General features: G+C 39.8%; 1 protein-coding gene across 1 annotated transcript in view; it reads left to right on the top strand.

The window, feature by feature from the left end:
* Positions 1–23,210, top strand: part of LOC126377987 (uncharacterized) — a gene marked incomplete at its 3' end in the record, with an annotated part of 240,856 nt that overhangs the window by 3,578 nt on the left and 214,068 nt on the right. Inside the window, exons 3-15 of the mRNA XM_050026006.1 lie at positions 4,636–4,779; positions 5,250–5,329; positions 8,581–8,671; positions 10,403–10,509; positions 14,507–15,139; positions 16,364–16,445; positions 17,875–17,960; positions 18,343–18,402; positions 19,058–19,158; positions 19,584–19,707; positions 20,634–20,697; positions 22,046–22,137; positions 22,476–22,556. Of these exons, the coding sequence (XP_049881963.1) occupies positions 4,636–4,779; positions 5,250–5,329; positions 8,581–8,671; positions 10,403–10,509; positions 14,507–15,139; positions 16,364–16,445; positions 17,875–17,960; positions 18,343–18,402; positions 19,058–19,158; positions 19,584–19,707; positions 20,634–20,697; positions 22,046–22,137; positions 22,476–22,556 (1,745 nt within the window). The remainder of the gene's footprint in view (positions 1–4,635; positions 4,780–5,249; positions 5,330–8,580; positions 8,672–10,402; positions 10,510–14,506; positions 15,140–16,363; positions 16,446–17,874; positions 17,961–18,342; positions 18,403–19,057; positions 19,159–19,583; positions 19,708–20,633; positions 20,698–22,045; positions 22,138–22,475; positions 22,557–23,210) is intronic.

Raw genomic sequence — 23,210 nt, 5'->3', positions numbered from 1 at the left:
TATAACTTTATAGGGAATTCTTCCTCCTCATGAGGTACTATTCTTAAACGGCCTTGCTGCCTGGGCCACTGTTGATACTAATGGCTGTGAGACTGCTAATACATCTGGTTGTAGCTCTGTTACTACTGCTGGCTGTAGGGCTGCTGGTACTGCTGGTTATGGCACTGCTGATCATGTCTGGTTGCATCACTGCTTTTATTGCTGGCTGTGGGGCGGCCTGCTGATACTGTTCCTTGTGGGCTTTCTGTTCATGCTGTTGGCTGTGGGGCTGCCTGCTGATACAGTTGTCTCTGTTCCACAGATCCTGTTGCTATCTCGTTTACTCACTCTTCGGGCAATGTTATTCATTATTATTTATGTGCTATTTGAATTTTATGATGTTGGTTGAAAGAATTTAATAGCAGTATTCTCTAACCATGTCTTGTGTACAGTTATCTCTTTTGAAAGTAATCTCTGACATTACATACTATTAATACTTTGATTTCTAGCACAGTTGAGGTTGATTAATAGAACAGAGGCTTTTAGGTTTTGAATTGTTGGTTATTTCTTCAGAATTTGTACTCTCATTATTTTATAATAATCAATTTGACATAATAGTCTATTGTTTCTCAGCATTAGTCTAATCTTGAGTTTCAACATGGGTAGGTAAGCCCCGACAATTCAATGGTTTATCTTCGATTCCTCAAGTGACAAACCAAACATGGAAATAAAGGTATAAAAAATAGTTGGTCTATGTTCTGGCTATCTACTAGCGTTTAGCAAAAGGCGATACTTGTAGTGGTAGCTTTATGTTATTTGAGTTGATACCATCAAGTCCATTGTCTATCCTCTAAGTGATAGCTCTAGGTATGGAAATGAGAAATAAGTATATAGCGCTTGCTAATGCCGACCATAATCGTGGTAGCTCTTATATTAATAGGGTTCATACCATAAAGTCCATTGTCTATCCTCTAAGTGATAGCTCTAAGTATGGAAATGAGAAATAGGTATATAGCGCTTGCCAATGCCGACCATAATCGTGGTAGCTCTTATGTTAATAGGGTTCATACCATCAAGTCCATTGTCTATCCTCTAAGTGATAGCTCTAAGTATGGAAATGAGAAATAGGTATGTTAGCGCTAGTCAATGGCGACTTTCTTAGTGGTAGCTCTTACATTCATTGTGTTGATACCTTCAAGTCCATTGTCTATCCTCTAAGTGATAGCTCTAGGCATGGAAATGATAAATAGGTATATTAGCGCTTGGCAATGGCGACCTTCCTGGTGGTAGATCTTTTGTTAATTAGGTTGATACCATCAAGTCCATTGTCTATCCTCTAAGTGATAGCTCTAAGTATGGAAATGAGAAATAGGTATGTTAGCGCTTGTCAGTGGCGACCTTCCTAGTGGTAGCTCTTATGTTCATTACATTGATACCTTCAAGTATATTGTCTATCCTCTAAGTGATAGCTCTAGGTATGGAAATGACAAATAGGTATATTAGCGCTTATCAATGGCGACCTTTCTAATGGTAGCTCTTATGTGCATTGTGCCTTTAAGTCCATTGTCTATCCTCTAAGTGATAGCTCTAGGTATGGAAATGTAAAATAGGTATATTAGCGCTTAGCAATGGCAAACTTCCTAGTGATAGCTCTTATGTACATTAAGTTGGTACCATCAAGTCCACTGTCCATCCGCTAAATGATAGCTCTAGGTATTAAAATAAGGCATAGGTATATTTGCGCTTTGCAACAGTCTTAGTGGTTGATTTTTATGTTAATAGGGTTGATACATCAAGTCCATTGTCTATCCTCTATTGTGATAGCTCTAAAAGGAAACAAATAGTCTGTCTATTCTCTAGTCAGACAGTTCACTACTAGTGCTTAACTAGGTGACTCTCCAAGTGGTGTTCTCTTGTTGGTTAGGTTGGTACCAATAATCATCACCCATACGTTGGAAGCTTGAATTATAATAAGATTAGAGTAATTTGGAAGAAATTGCTTACTATAATAAGGCTATCTTTTGCCTGTACTCTCTTAACACTCTTTCTGTTTTTATTGTTAGGGTATATTATCATCATCTTATATTGTAAGTATCATTCGGAGAAGATAACATTATTAACACCACTTAACAGAGACTGTGAGAAGGTATTATGTACTGTTATAATATATATAATATCATTTTTAAGTATGGTCATCTTGTAGTAAACCAATTATAATTCTCTAAATGTTTTAAGTGTTATCTTGAATAAGTTATGTATCTTGTCTACCAATGGTGTAGATGACCTCTGTGATATCGAGTACTACTGTGTCATAGGTACTTCTTGATGAACAGGGTAAACATGAAGTGCTTCTGTCATCTAATTATCTGAACTTGTCAAATTATTTCCGAGTGTATTATTTACTTTTCTATGCCATTCTGCGGTTATATTTCACTGGTTCTCTTTGTTTTACAATAAAACTGCTCATTTCATTCGCTGATAGTAAGTTATCAACCGCAACATAAGCCAAGAACACGAATTACAAATAGAAACAAATTTTTTTTTTTTTTTGACAGATGAAAATAAAAACGCGGCAATCAGGGACTGAAGACAAGGCTTAGGCCTATTTTGATCGTGATTTTCGAATATTAAATTACTAAAGTCAAGACTGTATAGTCCTCAGATATTTGCCTGCCTTATATAAGGCGAATTTAAACAACATCAACGTCGGAATAAAGTATAACTTTTAAAATCACTGTTATAACACGAACACGATACAATTTTAATATTATTATTATTTCTGTTAATAAAACTAGTTACTTTTATTAGTAATAAGTACCAACTTAAGTTACTTCTTCGAATGTTAGGATTATAAAATTATAACCTCAAAAAAAGTAATTTGTTTTCGACAATAAAAGGAATTACATTGAATTGATCATAAATATATCTTCTCTTGTTTTAGTAGATGGATAATGTTAAGACTTACCAGTTTAATCCACATTTTGTTTTATCAAAAAGAACTTACGCTCGTCGTCATCCACATCTTTTCTTTGGTACTGTTTCTAGCTTTTTTAGAGAAAAAGCACTTGATTATGTAAGTAACAGACTTTTCGCACTATATCAATCATGTTTTTGTATTAAATATTGGTTTTCAATTAGTTTATTTACGGAGGCGAAGTGACGCGCCGGTGCACAAAAACCGTAATGACATTAGTTGACAGCTGCGCTCAGGAAGCGGGAAACTAACTTTTTTTTTTTAGCTTTGGATATGAGCTTTGAAAATTGTGACGATGCTGGAGCATAAGACGTAGACTACACTGTTAAAAACCTCTCGAACAAGGAGCGAGTATAATGATACACACCCACTCCTTGCCAGCTGTGTTTCAGTACCATCACACCCTTCACACGAAACGATTATTGGTGCTAATTCCTGTAAATACCATGTAATTTTATTTTAAGTTATATCTGTCATTTTCTTATCCGCCGAAAAGGAAAGGGGCGGCTAATTGACAAGCATAAAATTTATGGAACACACGTCAATTTTAAGCACAAATCTAAAACAACCGCCTAAAAATTTTATATTGGCCAATAACCCGACAGAATTATGTTGACAGCACACGTCAAACGGTTTGCATACCAGCGAGATACCTTTTTGATTCGCCCGGGTATTCATTCATTTACTCATTCTTTCTAAAATTAAGACTCCCTTTTCTTTTCGGCGGATAAGAAAATGACAGGTATAACTTAAAGTAAAATTAGGAGGTGTCTGCAGGAATCGGGGCCATTTTAAGAATAAGAATAAAATAAATTTATTGCCAGTAACAATTTACATTTGCTATAAGAACTAGGTAATTATGAATATTACGAATACGGGCAAAAGGAAATGGTTCAGCTTGTGCTGTGATGGAGCCATGCTATGGCGCCATCCAGCGCTGGTTTTCAGTCATTTCCTCTTCCTGAGATATTGTGCGGAAGTAATTGTCAACGACAACAGCCTCCGTGGTGTAGTGGTTAGAGCGTTAGGCTCACGATCTGGAGGTCCGGGTTCGATTCCCGATGGGGACATTGTCGAAATCACTTTGTGAGACTGTCCTTTGTTTGGTAAGGACTTTTCAGGCTTGAATCACCTGATTGTCCGAAAAAGTAAGATGATTCCGTGCTTCGGAGGGCACGTTAAGCCGTTGGTCCCGGCTATTAGCCGTAAAAACACCTCCACCAACCCGCAGTGGAGCAGCGTGGTGGAGTATGCTCCATACCCCCTCCGGTTGATTGAGGGGAGGCCTGTGCCCAGCAGTGGGACGTATATAGGCAGTTTATGTTATGTAATTGTCAACGAGGGTTAGAGGATATTTGATTTGATCACATGCCGATTAAAAGCATAGAATAAGGAATAGTACTACGTGTAGAACGGCAACTCACCACTAGCGTCTGAGCTAGGTTTGCTTCACCCCCTCGGTCTTACTTTAGTCTTCAATCGTATGTGCATCAGACGTCACATAAAAGCATGAAAAGAGCCTCCCCGAGCGGCGCATTGAAGTTTTCTCGCGCCCGGGGACCCTGGTAACAGTCTGCGGACGGTTTAGTCGGTAACGCAGACTGGCCGATCTTTTCACCATAACGTCAATGTGCAGTGTCTGTGTAAAACGAGGTGGTTGAAACAATGCGTATGGTTTGCAGGCGACAACCCAGTGTACGTGCAGTCAGTGAAGGAGCACGGCGCCGCGTGGCGAGCTGGCCTGCGCGCCGGTGACAGGATCCTGAAGGTGGGAGCCGTGCCCGTGCTGCATCACACGCACCAGCAGGTGGTGCACATGATCCGAGGTTGGTGAAACCATAAATAGCCTACATACCTACTAATATTGTAAATGGGAAAATGTACCTACGTATGTGTCTGTCTGTTTGTCCGTCACGGTTAAACGGAGCGAGGATTTGACGTGTTTTTTTAAGTGGAGATAGTTGAAGGGACATAGGATACTTTTTGTCTCTTTCTACCCCTCCCCCCGCTTCTCTAAAAGGGGGGGTGGAAGTTTTTTTTTATTAGTAATAATATTTATTCAGAAAAAAGGTAGGTACATTTTTTTTACATAAATAAACAGCATTACATTTTTAGTGTACCTAAGTTTACAATTTTTACTGAGCTTACGTTTGTATGGGGCATTTCGTAATTTTCGAGTTCTCTTCTGTGTTTTAAATCAGGAAACGGGAACGATGTTACTCTGTATTTAACGCGAGCGAAGCCGCGGGAAAAAGCTAGTAGAGAATAAATAAATAAATGTATTTCCACATTCCAGCCAACCCGACGACCGTCCTGACAGTACAGCAGAACACCTCCCGGCACAAGACTCCTATCACCGCGCCTGTGCCTGTCAATGTAAGTAATAACACAAAGGGGTAGGCAGAGCGCCTTTTACATAGATCATCTCTACTTCCCATTGATCACCACCACCAATGTGAAGAAGTGGGAAGTGTTGAAGTGTGTCAGGATCGAAGCAAATGGAATTATATAGTCTCTGCTTACCTGGTGGGAAATAGGCGTGAGTTTATGTATGTATGTACAGTCATGAGCAATATAATGTACCCACTTTAGGACTCTGTCGCACTAACACATTTGACATTTAGTGAGACTTACAGTTTAATTTGGTATTTCACCTCACAACGAGTCACAACCCACACGATAGAAGAAGAAGAAGTTTAATTTGTCAAAAAAGATAATGTGACATGGTACCAAAGTGTATACATATTTATGCTCGTGACCGTATGTACCGCCACCACCATCGGAAACCACGGAAGTCCACTTACTACGATCCTGACACACCACTTTCGCTTCTTCCACTCCCATCAAAGACTTCATACATGTTTCCGGTTTCAAGTACTCATTATTTTAGCGTTATCCCGTTTCTCACGGGGTCCGCTCACCTAACCTGAAGATTTGTCAGTTCTAGTTTTTATAGAAGTGAGTGCCTGTCTGACCTTGAAACCCGCAAAGGGAGAATCATCCCAATACAGGTTAGGTTAGCATTTCTCAGGAATGTGGGTTTCCTCGCGATGTTTTCCTTCACCGCCGAGCGCGTGATAATCATTTATGATCCAAACATGAATTTGGAAACAAATTCTAAAATCATTGGTTTAGGCTTGTGCTGGGATTAGAACTTGCGACCTCATAACCCGCTGGCCGGTAATCGGTGGCCGGTTTATAGGACTCTCATTGAATATATGTATTCACAAATTGAAGAGCCACGCTCTTATCGGTGTAGCATTCTCCATGGTACTTTTAGGGAAAAATGGGGCAGTGGGTTCCCTCTTGCCTTAATGAATAAATACATAACATAACATAAACAGCCTATATACGTCCCACTGCTGGGCACAGGCCTCCCCTCAATCAACCGGAGGGGGTATGGAGCATACTCCGCCACGCTGCTCCAATGCGGTTTGGTGGAGGTGTTTTTACGCCTAATAGCCGGGACCAACGGCTTAACGTACCCTCCGAAGCACGGAATCATCTTACTTTTTCGGATAATCAGGTGATTCAAGCCTGAAAAGTCCTTACCAAACAAAGGACAGTCTCACAAAGTGACTTCGACAATGTCCCCATCGGGAATCGAACCCGGACCTCCAGATCGTGAGCCTAACGCTCTAACCACTAGACCACGAAGGCTGCTGACCACGAATGAATAAATAAAATATTATAATGTCTTGGCTCGTGATGGGCTTGTAGCCTTAAAGACAGCCGCTGCGGCGCGACCTTGCAACTTGTAACACAATATTGCAGGACAATACATCTATAAATTAATATGGTAATATGTCGGCGCGTTAGTTCATATTGTCGTGTCTTCGACTTCATGACTTGTAAGGTTTATTCATGTCGTTAATACGAGTACTTGGGTAATGTAGGTAATATTAAAATGAGATGTAACTAATGTGCCCAGCAGTGGGACGTATATAGGCTGTTTATGTTATGTTATGTATGTCTTGTTTTGATGAAGAAAATCATATCAGAATGTGATTTTTCAAAAAGGCGTTTTAGAGGTTTTTCATTCTAAGCAGTGGTTTGAGCATTGGGCTCACGATACGGAGGCCCCGCGTTCTAACCCGGTGGGGACACATCACGAATATCACTTTGTGATCCCTAGTTTGCTTAGGACATCACAGGCTGATCACCTGATTGTCCGAAAGTAAGATGATCCGTGCTTCGGGAGGCACGTTAAGCCGTTGATCCCGATTACTACGCATTTTTTCGATTATTGTGCATTGCATTGTGCGCCGTGTTTGGATGCTTATCCAGCCGCTACCAAAAACACAGAAAAAAATATAGGTTTCCAAAAGATGAAACAAGGAAGCTAAAATCTTGTAGCTTTGCTTTGCATCTTTACAATAGGTTCTACTTACCTAATAAATTAATTCTTTGCTTTCCCGTTGTAGCATATTATATTAAATAAACACACCTATATATAGTATATATAGTCCTCCTTGTCGTATCCGATAACGGCGACCTCAGTCTCTTCTCTCGTGCGCTCGAATGTGACTGGCAAAGTCAAACTTTGTTCTGAAAACCCGGTCACATTGGAGGCAGATTAGCTGTCCATCCGAGTTAAAGGTGTAGCTATAGATGGGTTTGGAACGATCCCTGCGTATTTGGCGTTTTACGTCGAGCTCTTTCAGGCGATTTTGCTCAAAGTTGGCCACCCCTGTTTTGACACAGTGACGCCACTCTAGTCTTAAAACAGCAAGGTCCTCCCAGCGTTCAGTGGAAATACCGCAGGCGGTCAGCTAAGTAAGAAATGACGGTTAAATTGGTATTGTAATTGGCAGCCTTCAGACGTCACGCACACAGTTGCATGTGTAGTATGTCAATGTGTAGTATCTGTGTAAAACGAGGTTGTTTGTATGAAGTGTCCTGGGTGTGCTATAAGGTGCCCAGTATCATACAACGAGGTATCGGTACCAATGATTGTGTGCACAGCTGCCTACATACATTGGCAAGGTCGTAGTATGACCTCATGGGGTATGGAGTAAAGGTAAATATTTGAGAATTGGGAATGGGCAACTCGACAACCTAGTCAAATGAGATACTTTTTACGAAACGTCTAAACGGAAGTGTTCTTCGGAGTTTGTATGGAAATACTGTCCTGTGACGTCATCAATAAAAGCGGTCAAACTTTAAAAATAAGTCGAAAAGTAAAATGAGATTGACTTTTGAACATGTTACATTGGCTTATATTTCCAGATTAGCATTTTATGATTTATCTTTGACCCAGTCAATGCCCTATTACAGAAAAAAAAGAAGTGTTTTATATACCCAAGTCTTTTGCAGCAGTATGGTATATTTCAAATTATTTTCACTTCTTTATTCTGCTGAAAAGTCTTACATGTCGATGGGGATTTGCAAATAGCTCCTATTAACTAACAAAAACAAAATTTTACAGGATACCAAAAAAATCTGCTTCTTTTGTACTATGCCTATTGCCTTTAACCGGGTACATATCCTGGAAACCACGTGATATCTATCTATGATCCAAACATGAATTCAAACTCGTCGAGTTCGCTTTTTTAGTTTCGAACCGGGAAAACAAACTTTATAACAAAAAATATTTGGTACTTATGGATTTGTTTGTATGTTTTCAGCCGGAGAAGCAGCGCCAGCTGGAGGTGTCCAAGGTGCACACAGTCCGGCTGATGTTGGAACAAGAACAGAAGTACATCAGAGAGTTGCGCAGTAAGTGGTCCTCACATAAACAGCCTATATACGTCCCACCGCTGGGCACAGACCTCCCCTAAATCAACTGGTAGTCGTTACATGAGTCATGTCAGGGGTCTATGGCGGCTCAGTAATAACCCTGACACCTAGGTTGATGGGGTTGGTAATTCACCTCACAATCCACATGATAGAAGAAGAATCAACTGGCGGGGTATGGAGCATACTCCACCACGCTGCTCTACTGCGGTTTGGTACAGATGTTTTACTACTAATAGCCGGGATCAATGGCTTAACATGCCTTCCGAGGCACTATCATCTTACTTTTTCGGAATTTCGCAATCAGGTGATTCAAGCCTGCAATATCCTTACCAAAACAAAGGACAGTCTCACGAAGCGATTTCGCCAATGTCCCCATGGGGAATCGAACTCGTACCTCCAGATCTGCAGCCTAACGCTCTAACCACTAAACCACGGAGGCAACAATTGTCAAATGGCAATATTGCTTTTTTATTTATTTATTTATAAAATGTACACCAACAGTTTAAATAAAACATTAAATAAAAGTTACATCAGTAATTGGACTGTTACATAACCCAATTATAGGTGCATACAACATTGTATATTTAGTATTAAGATTTAATAAATAAATAAACAGCCTCCGTGGTCTAGTGGTTAGAGCGTTAGGCTCAAGATCTGGAGGTCCGGGTTCGATTCCCGATGGGGACATTGTCGAAATCACTTTGTGAGACTGTCCTTTGTTTGGTAAGGACTTTTCAGGCTTGAATCACCTGATTGTCCGAAAAAGTAAGATGATTCCGTGCTTCGGAAGGCACGTTAAGCCGTTGGTCCCGGCTATTAGCCGTAAAAACACCTCCACCAACCCGCAGTGGAGCAGCGTGGTGGAGTATGCTCCATACCCCCACCGGTTGATTGAGGGGCGGCCTGTGCCCAGCAGTGGGACGTATATAGGCAGTTTATGTTATGTTATGTAAATAAATAAAAAATCTAATAATAATTAGCAGTGTAACATTTTTAGATAAATTACTTCAATGTTGCCTTTTTAACCTTTAACCTTGTTAACCGTTTTGCCTTTCAACTGTTTTAAGACAGTAGTTAAACAGAAACTGTACAAAAACGGTTATTATAAAGTTAGTGATTATTTAGAGGATATGAATGCATGGGATTAACTGTCTGAGAACTGATATTAGGCAGCTAAATTACTCAATAATTGTATAACAATATTTTATGTTTTTTTTTAAAGAACGTCTAGGGCCCTGTGCCGAGGTTTTTCTTGCAGCTTCTTTTCCCCGGCTATACAGTTTGTGAGAAGCTGCAGTAGTTTTAGGCGGATGAGACGTTCGTTATGTAAAAATTGACGATTCAAAGTGTAACTATGTTACCTACTGTGTTACCTATGTTACCTATCCCAAATAAACAGAATTTATCTAGTTGGGAATATGTTTGCAAATCTAGTAACATAGTGAGATATTATGCCTTGTCACGTTACATGCAGGAATACGTGCTTGGTACGGTATTGGTAGCGTGACGCGCTTCTGCTTCAACAATACAGGTTAGATCCTAGTGCGAATGTGGGCCGTGGTCGGCCGTCCAATGGTATGCCTATAGTACTACCGTGAACATGCTGTATCTTATTATTGTACTTTTACTATAGTGTTACAACGCAAAGAAAGAATTTTTACTGAATGAAGATTTATTTGAATTTGAACCGCCTGTATTGTCAATTTGCAGATGAGTTGTCAAAAGTTCCCGACGTGCGGAAACAAGCCCAGCTGGAGTCGGCCGAGCAGCGGTGCTCGATACTGCAGCATGAGATTGACACCATCATGGCGGGACAGGTCAGTGGTGCAGTGTGTGGCCTGTGCTACACTCGTGTGGACATGTAGACTGGGCGGTGGGTTGGTTGGCTGTTGGTGGGATTGGGGGGGGGGGGTGCTGGGGGGTTTACAAATAGAAATATAAGCAACAAACTTGATTGCTATAAAATAAAAGGTACATAGTGCCGTCAGGAAAGACAAATTAATAAGGCAATCAGAATAAAATATCCCTATTTCTCCCATCAGATGACGCTACTGTTGAGTGTTCTTAAATTTTAACAGATATTATTTGAGTAAACAAACATAACGTACGAGGAGCTCGGTCTGCGATTGTTGAAGTTAAGCAACTTTCGCAAAGGCCGGTCATAGGATGGGTGACCACAAAAAAAAAAGTTTTCATCTCGAGCTCCTCCGTGCTTCGGAAGGCACGTTAAGCCGTTGGTCCCGGCTGCATTAGCAGTCGTTAATAACCACCAATCCGCACTGGGCCCGCGTGATGGTTTAAGGCCCGATCTACCTATCCATCCATAGGGAAGGCCCGTGCCCCAGCAGTGGGGACGTTAATGGGCTGGTGATGAATATGATGAAACAAACATATTCTTTTGGTTATATTTTTACACTGTAACCCTTTGCGCAACGTTTAACTGCAAAATCATAGTGTTATGTTTATTCTCTAAAGATTGGAAAGAAGAAAACTTATTTTCAATCGAAACTGTCTTTTTCTAACAGCAATTTCTCCCAGGCAACCTTAGGGTGAAAGAAATTTATGCATTGGAGCGCGGGATGGTGCAATACAAAAAAAAAGAAAAAAAAAAGAAACTTTTTTATCCTCATTGTCTTTACCTTATTTAATATTTATTCACGTATCGACCCGTTAATAGTTTACTATCTAAAAAGCATGTCTTGAAGACAATACGTGGGCTTTATCGCCCAAAGTTGTATCTCTCAAGCATTCATCATCACCTTAGCGTTATCCCGTTTTCTGGGGTCGACTTACCTAACTTGAAAATCTTTCTTTTTCTATTGAGAGTTAAAGTTTTACTTTATTTTTCTTATTATCACGTACCACCGCTTGGAAACCTGTGATGGTTGAGAAGAAATGGTGCAAAATGTAATATGATGGTGGGCAGGCAAGTTGCTAGAAGTCCCAAGTTATAGAACAAGTTGAAATATTTTAAAGTAGACACCTGAAATCTTCGCATTGCCACCGACAGCCAGACAACCCGCCATTCCATCTAAATAACAGTATATAACCAGCCTAGGGGTGGTATTAATAAACTAATCTCAGCTTTGAGACTGCCCTCAAGACCGTGTCAATGTGACAGTTCTTATATAAAAACAGGGACTTGCGCATGGTCTTGAGGGCAGTCTCGGCTGAGATTAGTTTATTAATACGCTCTAGGAGTATAAAAATGCCACATCAAATCGATTCGTCTAAAAATCAATATTGCAACTTGACACTTCCTTATATAAAAGGAAATCCGCATTGTCAACGAATGTCAAATTGAAATATTGCTTTTTTTTAGATGAATTGCTGCAATGTAGTCTTTTTAACCCCAGTAAGTAAGCAGCCTTTTGTTGGTCACATAGTACCTAGCTGTTATTACTATGTTGCAGCCAAACGTTCAGTTTTTATCACACTTTTTTTTCGATTTCTGAGCAATTTTTTACTTGATTTTAATACTTATTGTGTCTTTCTTAATATTGTTATCGCATTTGTGGCTGAAAAATTTGCAATCGCTAAACTTTTAATTACTGACAAGTTTGCAAAGAATGTTCAAATTGAAATGGATGTATATTTTGTTGCAATTTCCTGCTGTCGAATAGAGGTGGGGCATTTTCGAAACCTGACTCATCTTTTGTAATACAATCCTGTTATTTTGCAAGAGTATTAACCTTTATAACATACTCTATTACGTTGCCTCAACTTTTAATACGAAAGTTTAATAAATAAAAAGTGATCATTTGAACAATCTTTGTAAACTGGGCAACTCGTACATATACACAATGGTACCAATTCTACCAGATAAAACAAATTTTCATGTGCCTTGACAGTTCTAAAACTAGAGCTATCTCATTCTTGCATTTATCGTAAGTGAAGGACGACACTAATTTTAGGGCTGTCGAAATAAAAAATACATATATATTTTCAGCCGCAAATGTCAAAGAGACGAAAGTGAGCGTCATAGTGTTCCATCATCATGGATTTTAATGTCCACTAACACCTAACCAACGGGATGTCGTCTGAGTCAAATGGGAAACAAGATGGCTGACTTGACGTTTAGTTCCATAGATTTGTTGCTTATAGTGTAGTCTGTAATGAAAATAAAATAAAGCTGGCATAATCTAGCTCTGATCTGTTAATTATTAATATACAATAACAGACGTACCTCACGCCTATTATCCATATCGGGGCGGGCAACAACACAAGTTATCATAAGCATACCCTAGACAAACAAAAAATACAAAAATGTTGTCCCTAGCGTGTAAGTGCGAGGGAGACAGAAAGACCGCGCGTGGTTCCTTACTCCTTAGCGGCTTACGGCCATTTAGACTAAAGTAAAACCTAGAGGGGGTGAGGTAAATTTAGCTCGGCGCCCGATCCAATATGGTGCGGGGCGGAGATAACTCTCCGATCTATTCTTTAATCTATGTTAGAAGTAACTAGCATCAAAACTTGGTATTCCACTCTTTTGAACGGTTATGGCAATAGTGTAGTCTGTTGCCTTAGACTTAGTCGTTAAAATATAAACAACAAATAAACTCGAATTAAATGTCAAACTAACCTTCTTGTACCATTTGACTCAGACAATAACATCCCTAGGGCCGGGTCAATAACCTGCCGCCATTTTGTGCGTCGCTTCTGTGCATGTTCGTTCCATTGTCACACTGTGACGTCTTGTGGGGTAACTAAACTTATACCTAATTTACATAATACTAGGGTTTTTTTATTGGATTTCGCAGACCATTGTGGTTAACTATGTTGGTTTTTGAGTGAATTTTAGTTCCTTTTTTTAATGAAGGTTCATGTTTTTTAGACGTGACTTGCCGATTTGCTACGGATGTCATTGACTATTTGGCAGGTTGAAGGGTCGTTGTAACATAACTGTTCTACACTTAGACAAGGGGGGTTAAATACCACATCGAAACAATTCATCTAAAAATAAATATTGCTATTTGACGTTTGTTTGCATTGCGCACTTACTTTTAAATGCGCAAATATCAAATTACAATATTGCTTTTTTAGATGAATTGCTTCGATGTGGCCTTTTTAACCCCCAAGATTCCATGAACTTAAATTGCGACGGGGTGGTTATAATCGTGTTGAAAACGTGTCATCTTTTTTTTTAACATAAGTACGAAGCGACGTGCATGGATGGTTGTTCCATACAAAATTGACAAAAACAATAAAATTCATCATAACAACGGCTGTTACTTTCGTCTCGATTCGGTGGGTGGTTACTGTAAAAAATGCAGTATTTTACATACACATACACACACATACACGACTTACAAGTTTGTAGAGATTTTTATGTCTTTTTCGTCTTACATATTTTTATTTAAAAGTTCTGTATATAATTAATAGTTGTTTATCAAAGTTTTTGTAATGTTATAAGTCTGACAATCTGTATTTTTATAATTGCTACGTTGTAGTATTGGACATTCTACAGTAAGTTGCAAACATTTTACTTGCATTCTATGTAGTTTCTCGTATTTCCTCAATACGCAAAAAAATCTTGTAAAAATTGTGAATATTCCTTCCCTGACAAACTTTTTAGAGTACTCCGTCTAGTGTGTCAAAAATATATCCAAAATTACATTTGTATTTCCGTTCCTCGTCCTAAAAAGATTTATCATTTCTGTTCTTTCAAAAGAACACTTGTGTTCTCGATTGTTTCTTCACAACGATTGTAAAGCATCCATTAAATCTGATCTTCCAACTCAAACCACTTCACCACCTCACACCACATTGCACCAACCACACAGCCCGCACGATACAATATTTGGGCCCTTCTAGCCGGAGCCGCCTTCAACCCCGCGTCTCCGCGCCAAGACCAGCCTGGACAAGAGCATACTAGACAAGACTGGTTTAGACAGGACCAGCTTAGAGAAAGCATCGCCCCCCGGTGGCTTCCTCAGCGGGTTGCCACGCTCGCTCAGCAACCTCACAGGACAGAGCCTCCGCAACCTCCGACAACGACAAAACAAGCAGCAAGAAAACCAACCACCCCTAGTCCGACAGAACTCCGACGACAACACCAAACGGAGACACGTCCACAACAACACCGTCCCCATGGTACCCACCACCTGTTTAGACAACGTCACCCCCCCTCCTCTACCCCCCCGGTCCACAGAGCGACCGAAAAGGAACCCTCTGAGCCCCACGATCAGTCCCCCCTTGAACCCCCTAGCGAAACCCAAGCCTTGTACCTCAGCATCGCCTGTTCACAACCAGTATTATAAACCGAGATACAATGAGAAGAACGCTCAATTTCCGATGCACCAGTCGATGCCGGCGTACAACGATAACGCGAGCAAATTGAGGAGGTCTTCGCATTCGTTGGACGGCGAACTGGACGGACCGCAACCGAATTCGATCGCGTTGCAAATGAGTTATCCGTTGGTTAACGCGCCGCCGCCGCCGCTGCAGGTAATTAGGGTGGGTTATTCGAATTTTTGGCCGAATGTTGGCCCAATTTTTTTAAGCTAAATTACAATGTATTTCTACAGTGAATGTTTGGGCCAATATTGGCCAGTCAGATAACGCATCTCTGTAAGATTTTACTAATTTTTTTGAGAAATATTTTTGAAAATTGTGAAAGATTTTCAAAGATGTTTCAAATCGGTGTCGGTATCATAGAGCTTTATGTAACTACTTACTTTTTTATTGCTTAAGCTTATTTACGTCCATTTTTATATTTTTCATACTTTTTTCGATTTATCTTTTATTGTCACTAAATATGTATGTAAATACTTAAATATTCAGATGTTAAGTATTTTTTTATAAAAGTTTTTAAATAAACCAATAATTATAGAAACATATTATGAATACGAAAATGTATGATTAATTTTGTTAGAAATAGTGTCATTGGTACAATGACCATGGAAAGTACTAAATTAATTGAATATAAACCTGTATTCTTCTTCTTATCGTGTGGGTTGAGAGGTGGATGACCAGCCTCATCAACCCTGATGTCAGGTTTATTATTGAGCCGCCAAAGGCCCCTGGCGTACCCTGTACCTTTTATTCATATACCTATATACATGATGAGTCGTTTTCTTTTTTTGAAGTCACTTGAAAAGTACCGTATGACGTCATAAATAATTATAAATTTAAAAATTAATGTCGTTCGCCTAATCAAGCCAATATAACCGGTGATTAACCCGTCAACCGTAACTAACTACTATACTTATATAATTATATACTTCATTGAATATAGCTTGATTATGAAGACAGCGGGACAGGTCCGAAAGTTACATGATGTCATGATTCGTGCTTCGGAACGCACGTGAAGCCGTTGCTCCTGGTTACTACTTACTGATGTAAGTATGTAGTGGTTACATGAGCCATGTCAGGGGCCTTTGGCGGCTCAATAGTAACCCTGACACCATCTCTGTCCTGCTGTAATTCTTCTTTTGTTCTATCGTGTGGGTTGTAAGGTGGATGATCAACCTCATCAACCCTGGTGTCAGGGTTATTATTGAGCCGTCAAAGGCCCCTGACATGTCTGACGCGACGACTACATACTTACGGCTTAATGTGCCTACCGAAGCACGGAACATCTTATTTTCGGACCTGTCCAGCTGTCATTATAATCAAGCTATATTCGATGAGGTATATGTGACAGGATGGTGATGTGTACGTGTGTTTCAGACGGACAACCGAGGTAACGTGCCTGTACTGCATGTCAGGAGTCAGTCTTCGCCGGAGCATTTGGATCATGAGCTTCCTAGGCGTAAGTTGACTTTATTTTGACTCCAAAGTCCTTGTGACGTCACACCCCGGACAATCCATACAAAAATGACTTCTTGAAATGAATTCTTTTTTCGTGTGCCGTCTAACGAATTCAAATTCAAATTCAAAAATATCTTTATTCAGTAGGTAACATAGTTACACTTTGAATCGTCAATTTTACATAACGAACGTCTCATCCGCCTAAAACTACTGCAGCTTCTCACAACCTGCAAGAAAAACCTCGGCACAGGGCCCTAGACGTTCTTTAAAAAAATAAAAATAAACATAAAATATTGGTATACAATTGAGTAATTTAGCTGCCTAATATCAGTTCTCAGACAGTTAATCCCATGCATTCATATCTTCTAAATAATCACTAACTGCAAACGAGCCAAAACTGCAAAGGGGGCCGTCCATTAATCATGTGATGTTTTTTTAACCCCCTCCCCCCTTGGTGAGGTTCAAGACTACCCCCCCCACCCCCATCCTATATCACGTGTATTTTTTTGTACTGTAGCAAAGTACAAACTCTGCACATACTGGCCTTTTGTTCGGACCATCATCATTTTAAATTACGAAATTCTCATTCCATTCCATTCGCATTTCCTTTCATTTTACTCACTTTTGACTCACTGCATCCCTGACCTTGATATAAACAACAAGTGTATTATACTGTTTAGGGCCGTGCCCTCTGAAACCCTCCTCAGTGCCCTCCTTTTGTGAGATGTGTATATTGTGAACTATTATTTTTGTGACTATGTTACTAAGTTTGTGAAGTGTTTTTAATAAACTATACTACTACTGCTTGCTGTTGCTTCTACTTTATCACCAATCATTCCCCTACTCTGCCGGCACGTCGGGATACCATATCCTACCCAGCCAGCGTGCCGCAGTACCTACCAAAATAATTGCACGAAACGCCGCTTTTCGGTTCAGTATCGCGCGTTTGCCGAAAAAATAAATACTCGTGATATATTACTACACCCCCCTCCCCCCTTGTGATATTTCGTGATTTTTTCATGGACCCCTCCCCCCTCTCGAGCCTCGCATGATTAATGGACGGCCCCAAGGAGTGGAACTGCCGTCGTCTGTTTTTCCAACTCGTTATAATCTGGGAGTCTTCATGGCTAGAGTAAATAGGTATGTGCTAAGTAAGCGTGATCCACCCTAGACATCATCACTTACCATCAGGGGAGATTGTGGTCAAACGCGAGCGTTTATTATTTAACACTTTCAAGTACAGAACGTCTAATGACGTTCCGATCCCAAGGTGTCATATATATATAAGTCCATTTCGCCCAAAATGTCGATTAAACCCATTTGCCTTTTAACCCTCGATATTACCTATTATGTACTATCAATGATCCATGATATCTGTCCGTGAAAGGGTTAAAAAAAAAGAAACAAAATAACCTGTGTATGTGTTCCAGCGGGCCCGCCGCTGGACAAGGAGGCGTGGTCGCGCGGCACGCCGCCGCCCGGGACGCCGCCGCCGCCATACGCGCACAACACGCAGGTAACGCCGACAACAACAACAACGCAACAACAACACAACACAACAACAACAGAACAACACAACAACAACAGTTTTTATCTTGATAGATAAGAAAAATATCCTGTGATTGGCTAAAATTCCAATATTTATTATTTATTTATTTATACATTTATTGCTACAATGAGTTGTCATTTGCAAAGATTAAGACTCAAATTAATCCCGTTTTCATGGGGTCCGCACTTATCCTGAAGATTTGACAGGTCCGATATTTACAGAAGCGATTGCCTGTCTGACCTTCCAATCCGCAAGGGAAAACAGTAAGGGTAAAGAGTTTTTCGAACTGGGTTACCACAGCTCGAAGTTGATTGATGGCTTATACTAATAATTGTTTAATATTTTCTAGCCATGCGCCGATCCCCAACGAGCCATCATATCAATGGAGGAGGACGACTCACCTGCTTCTGTAAGTCACGTTACGCCTATTTTTTTCAACGAATACTCAATTAAGTAGTATCCTAGATCAAAGATAAATTATAAAAATCTGATTACTAAGTAAAGACAGATCTTACACTGACGAAAAAAATTATCTTTTTTCTATTTAACTTATTTATCAAGGAAAAAGTAATAATAAGTCCGACATTTTATCACTTTTTAATGACGTCTGTCTCAGGTTCCTTTTTTCATACAAATTCCATAATAATTTCGTATTTTGACGATTAGTACAAAGTAACTGAACGGCAACTATCCGCTCCCCACCAGCGGCTGAGCTAGGCTTACCTCACCCCTCTCGGTTTTACTTTAGTCTACGATCGTATGGGCGTTAGATGTCACAGACACAGATGCGCGTGTAAGATAATGTCAATGTGTAGTGTCTGTGTAAAACAGGTGTTTTGTATGAGGTGTCCGAGAAATGCTGGTATAATTTTTTTCAAAATTCAAAAATATAATTTTTTAGTAGGTAACATAGTTACACTTTGAATCGTATTTTTTACATAACAAACGCCTTGTCCGTTTAAAACTACTGCAGCTTTTCACAACCCGGGGTCGGGGAAAAGTAGTTGCAAGAAAAACCTCGGCACAGGGCCCTAGACATTCTTTAAATGTGTTGATATTTGCAGGACAACTCGACGTACTCGGGGCTGTTCTCAAATCTTCGTTCCGTACGAGAATCCAAGGCGAGGACGGCCGTGCTGCTCAACTGGCTGCTGGGAGAGAGGAGGTATTTTTTTTTTTAAGTAAAACCAACAGCTACATCAAATAGTATAAACATAAATGTTAGAAAGGTATGAGAACATATAAATAATGTTTTGTATTTATTTTATCTATACAGGGTTAGTGACGTCGTGACGAATACTCAGAGGCAATACTGAGGAATTGAAAATAATTTTAAAACTAAAAATATTAACACAAAAAAAAATTAAGGTGTCAAGTTTAGTGACAAATGGGTTTTCACTGCATTGCATTATAAAAAGAATACATGAATTTTGCGAATGAAAATTCACTCAATCACCCCCCTCAGTATTCTTCACGGTGTCACTAACGCCCTGTATAGCATTGTTATTACACGTTTGTTTCTTTTTTTTTAATGTTTATTTAAAGAGCTTAGTCAGTTGTGGTGATACGGTGTGTACGTTGTCGCGGCAGGTGCGCCTGCGCCGGGCTGCTGCTGGTGCTGACGGACGGGTACCGCGGCGCGGGCGCCGTGCCGCCCGCCACGCTGCGGCGCTGGGCCTACGAGATACAGTCCACCTTCCTCATGCCCAACGCGGTACGCGCTATATTACTTGTTGGCCTCACATCTGGGGGGTTCAAATGCCCACATCGAAGCTATTCATCGAAGAAAGCAATGTTGCAATTGGACATTTGCGCATATAAAAGTAAGTGCGCAATGCAAACAAATGTCAAATAGCAATATTGGTTTCTTAGATGAATTGCTCCTATGTGAGTTACCTCCTGGCCCCCGTTGCGTAGCTTTGCTGATTATACGGCGCTTAGCAACGGGGGTGATAAGTTCTTTTACTGTTAATTTTGTGTTCTTTTACTCTTTAGTATTATATTAATACTGAGTTGGTCATCTTTTATTACGCTCACTAACATAGTCAAGTTGCGAGAACGCGTTATTTACTTCGTAAGGGTTCGTATCTCGGGTTGGTAATAAAAAAAACGTTACTCGGTTTGAAGCTATCGTCAGACTATTTAGTTAAAAACAAGACAATGCAACCATAAACATAGACAATATAGATACATAGAGTTAAGTAAGTTTTAAATACGCTTCTATTCTATTACATTCGAATTGGGGTGTAATGTAATGTCTATGTAATTTGTGTTAATAAATAAATAATTATTTCATTCAAAAATATTCCGATATATAATTATTGTATGTTCCCTATTGTCAAAATAATATTAGACGCTGTTTTAAGTTTACGCGGCTATTATCATAATTAAAACACATAATAACGGGTTCTTACCGCGTTTAAATGGGGATATGAGACTCTATATATGAGAGATCTATATATTGAGACCATATATGAGTCATCCCGTGATCATGGCACTTGCAACAGTGTCGAAATATCGGGAGTCTCATATCCCCATTTAAACGCGGTAAGAACCCGTTATTATGTGTTTTAAATATTAGACGCGTTGACGACCGGATTATTTTTCTTTTCCAAACGATTTTCCTTACTCATGTTTCAGGTGTTACAACTAAACGGTGTTGACGAAAATATGGCGAATGAAATAGAACATGTTTTAGTTAATGGTGAGTATGTTCGATTACTCTGTGGGGGGTAAAATCAAGCTGGCTTCAAGCTCGGATTAGTGGGGGGGGGGGGGGGGGGGGGAGAGTGTTGTGTAATTTTTTTATCTTTAAATATCTGCAATCAGTCGCAAGACTTTAATCAGATTTGGTGTGTGAATTGATTAGTTAGAAGTAAAGCAACCAATGCCACCATCTTCCATAGTACTCAGCGCCCAAGAACATCCTTCCTTTTGAGCCTCTTCACCCTGTTGCTAGCTTCCAACAGCATAGTTGCTAAGGGATTTGGATGGTTACTCAACCGTTCCTTATGCCTTTTTTTGTACTTTTCAATTTCTTCTGTGATCGTTGGCATGTCTAGGTATTGATGTACCTCTGAGTTTCGAATTTTGTGTGTAAATTTAAATTATTGTGTAAATTATTGATTAAATATACATCGGCCCCGATTCCTGCAGACATCTCCTAATTTTATTATAAGTTATACCCGTCATTTTCTTATCCGCCGAAAAGGAACGGGACGGATGATTGTCAACAAGTTAATTTTAAAAGGAATGAATAACCCGGGCTAATAAAATAGGCATCTCGCTGGTTTGCAATCCGTTTGACGTGGTGTCTACTTAACTCTGTCGGGTTATTGGCTGATGTATAATTTTAAACGATCGTTTTAGATTTCTGCTTAAAATTGACGCGTGTTCCATATATTTTATGTTTCCATACTGTCAATTACCTGTCTCTTTCTTTTTCAGCGGATAAGAAAATGACAGGTTACAACTTAAAATAAAATTAGATGGCTTCTGCAGAAATTAGCACTATTCCCATACTAAAGTATTTACTAAGTTTCTGTATTTTATGTTACAAATAAACTTATAATCCTTTACAAAACCTTTTTTATATGTAGTTGTAGTTTCTAATAATAAGCAATAAAAAGAACATTTAAATAGGAAGTTGTTAATAGCGTCAGCCCCAGAGCAAACCTGAAGAAAATAGGAAGGGTTTATGATATTATTTATTGTTTATAGGTTCTCTAGACCGGAAAAAGGCGTAGAGCTAATTTAAATTAGTTTATTTATGTCTTAAAAATATTTCGATCATCGAATGGTGTGGCTACAGTTACGCCATCTATTGTCGCGGGTCCCAACACCCTTAAAAGATACAAAGCAACATGCGATTATCACGACCTTGACCGAATTCGAGATATTTGTTTCTTAAAAAAAAAACTACACTACTACCTACTATACCACTACTACTACTACCCTACTCTTACTATCTACTATAGGTATTCAATATAGCCCTTCTCGTATATCTAGTAAAACCGCCAAGTAATCCACGAAATATTTGTGTTGCCTTCCAGAGCACGACAAGGAGGAACTCCTGCGCAACGTGTTCCGCAAGGCGCGACAGAAAGCCAAGGAGGAGCTGAGTCAGCAGCTCAGCGAGTTCCAGGTGCCATATTGTATTATTACACCATCAAATCTAGTTGACGTCTCGCGTTTAGGCAACATCTTTGAGGCGAGGTGTTTTTTAATTCACACATTGTTTTAGGGCTATAACGAAGCACGGAATCATGGAGCATTCGATGTTTTTCGAGTACTTTGAAGCACGAAATCATCACCAATCAGGTGATGCAACCTGAAATGTCTTAGCCAAACAAAGCATAGTCTCACAAAGTGATTTTTATTCGGGAATTGAACCCAGATCTCTAGGTCGCGAGTCTAATGCTCAAACTGATAGACCGTAGAGGACGTTATAGCTTCTAAAACAAATGATATGTTCGGTTTCAGGTAAAGCGACAGGTCGGACTCGCCTCACTGTACGGGCCCGAAGACGCCGTTATTGAGAAGTGCGACGTCGATAAGGCGCAGGTAATTAATACTCAATTACTTTGCTGTTGAAGCAACTTTCGCAAAGGCCGGTCATAGGATGGGTGACCACAAAAAAAAAAGTTTTCATCTCGAGTTCCTCCGTGCTTCGGAAGGCACGTTAAGTCGTTGGTCTCGGCAGTCGTTAATAACCACCAATCCGCACTGGGCCCGCGTGATGGTTTAAGGCCCGATCTCCCTATCCATAGGGAAGGCTTGTGCCCCAGTAGTGGGGACGTTAATGGGCTGATGATGATGATGACTTTGTTGTCATTGTACAATGTAGATAAGGGGTTCAAATATAGTACAAAACATACTTTTGAGAAAATCGTGATCGGTCAGCTAGTGTAGTCTAGCACTTTTCACGAAACGTCAAAACGAAAGTTTTCTTCTAAGTTTGTATGGAAATACTGTCCTGTGACGTCGTCAATAAATGTTCATAAATGAAATTTGAAAATGAGTCGAAAAGTAAAATGAGATTGGTTTTTGATCATGTAAGACTGACCCAGGAGTGGATCTAGATTTTATGTCGGGTTCAACAAGTAGCAGACAGCATATCTCCGGAGAGAATTAGATAAAATGGTGGCCACTCGTGACCATTTTGGGGAGATCGGCCCTTGGCTGTTCTGTATGTGTAGATGGTTATTTGATAATGTA

This window comes from Pectinophora gossypiella, chromosome 25 (assembly GCF_024362695.1).
Source record: "Pectinophora gossypiella chromosome 25, ilPecGoss1.1, whole genome shotgun sequence".
In the NCBI taxonomy this organism is placed as follows: domain Eukaryota; kingdom Metazoa; phylum Arthropoda; class Insecta; order Lepidoptera; family Gelechiidae; genus Pectinophora; species Pectinophora gossypiella.
Note: the sequence above shows the minus strand (reverse complement) of the source record. Positions and strands in the feature narration are given on the sequence as shown.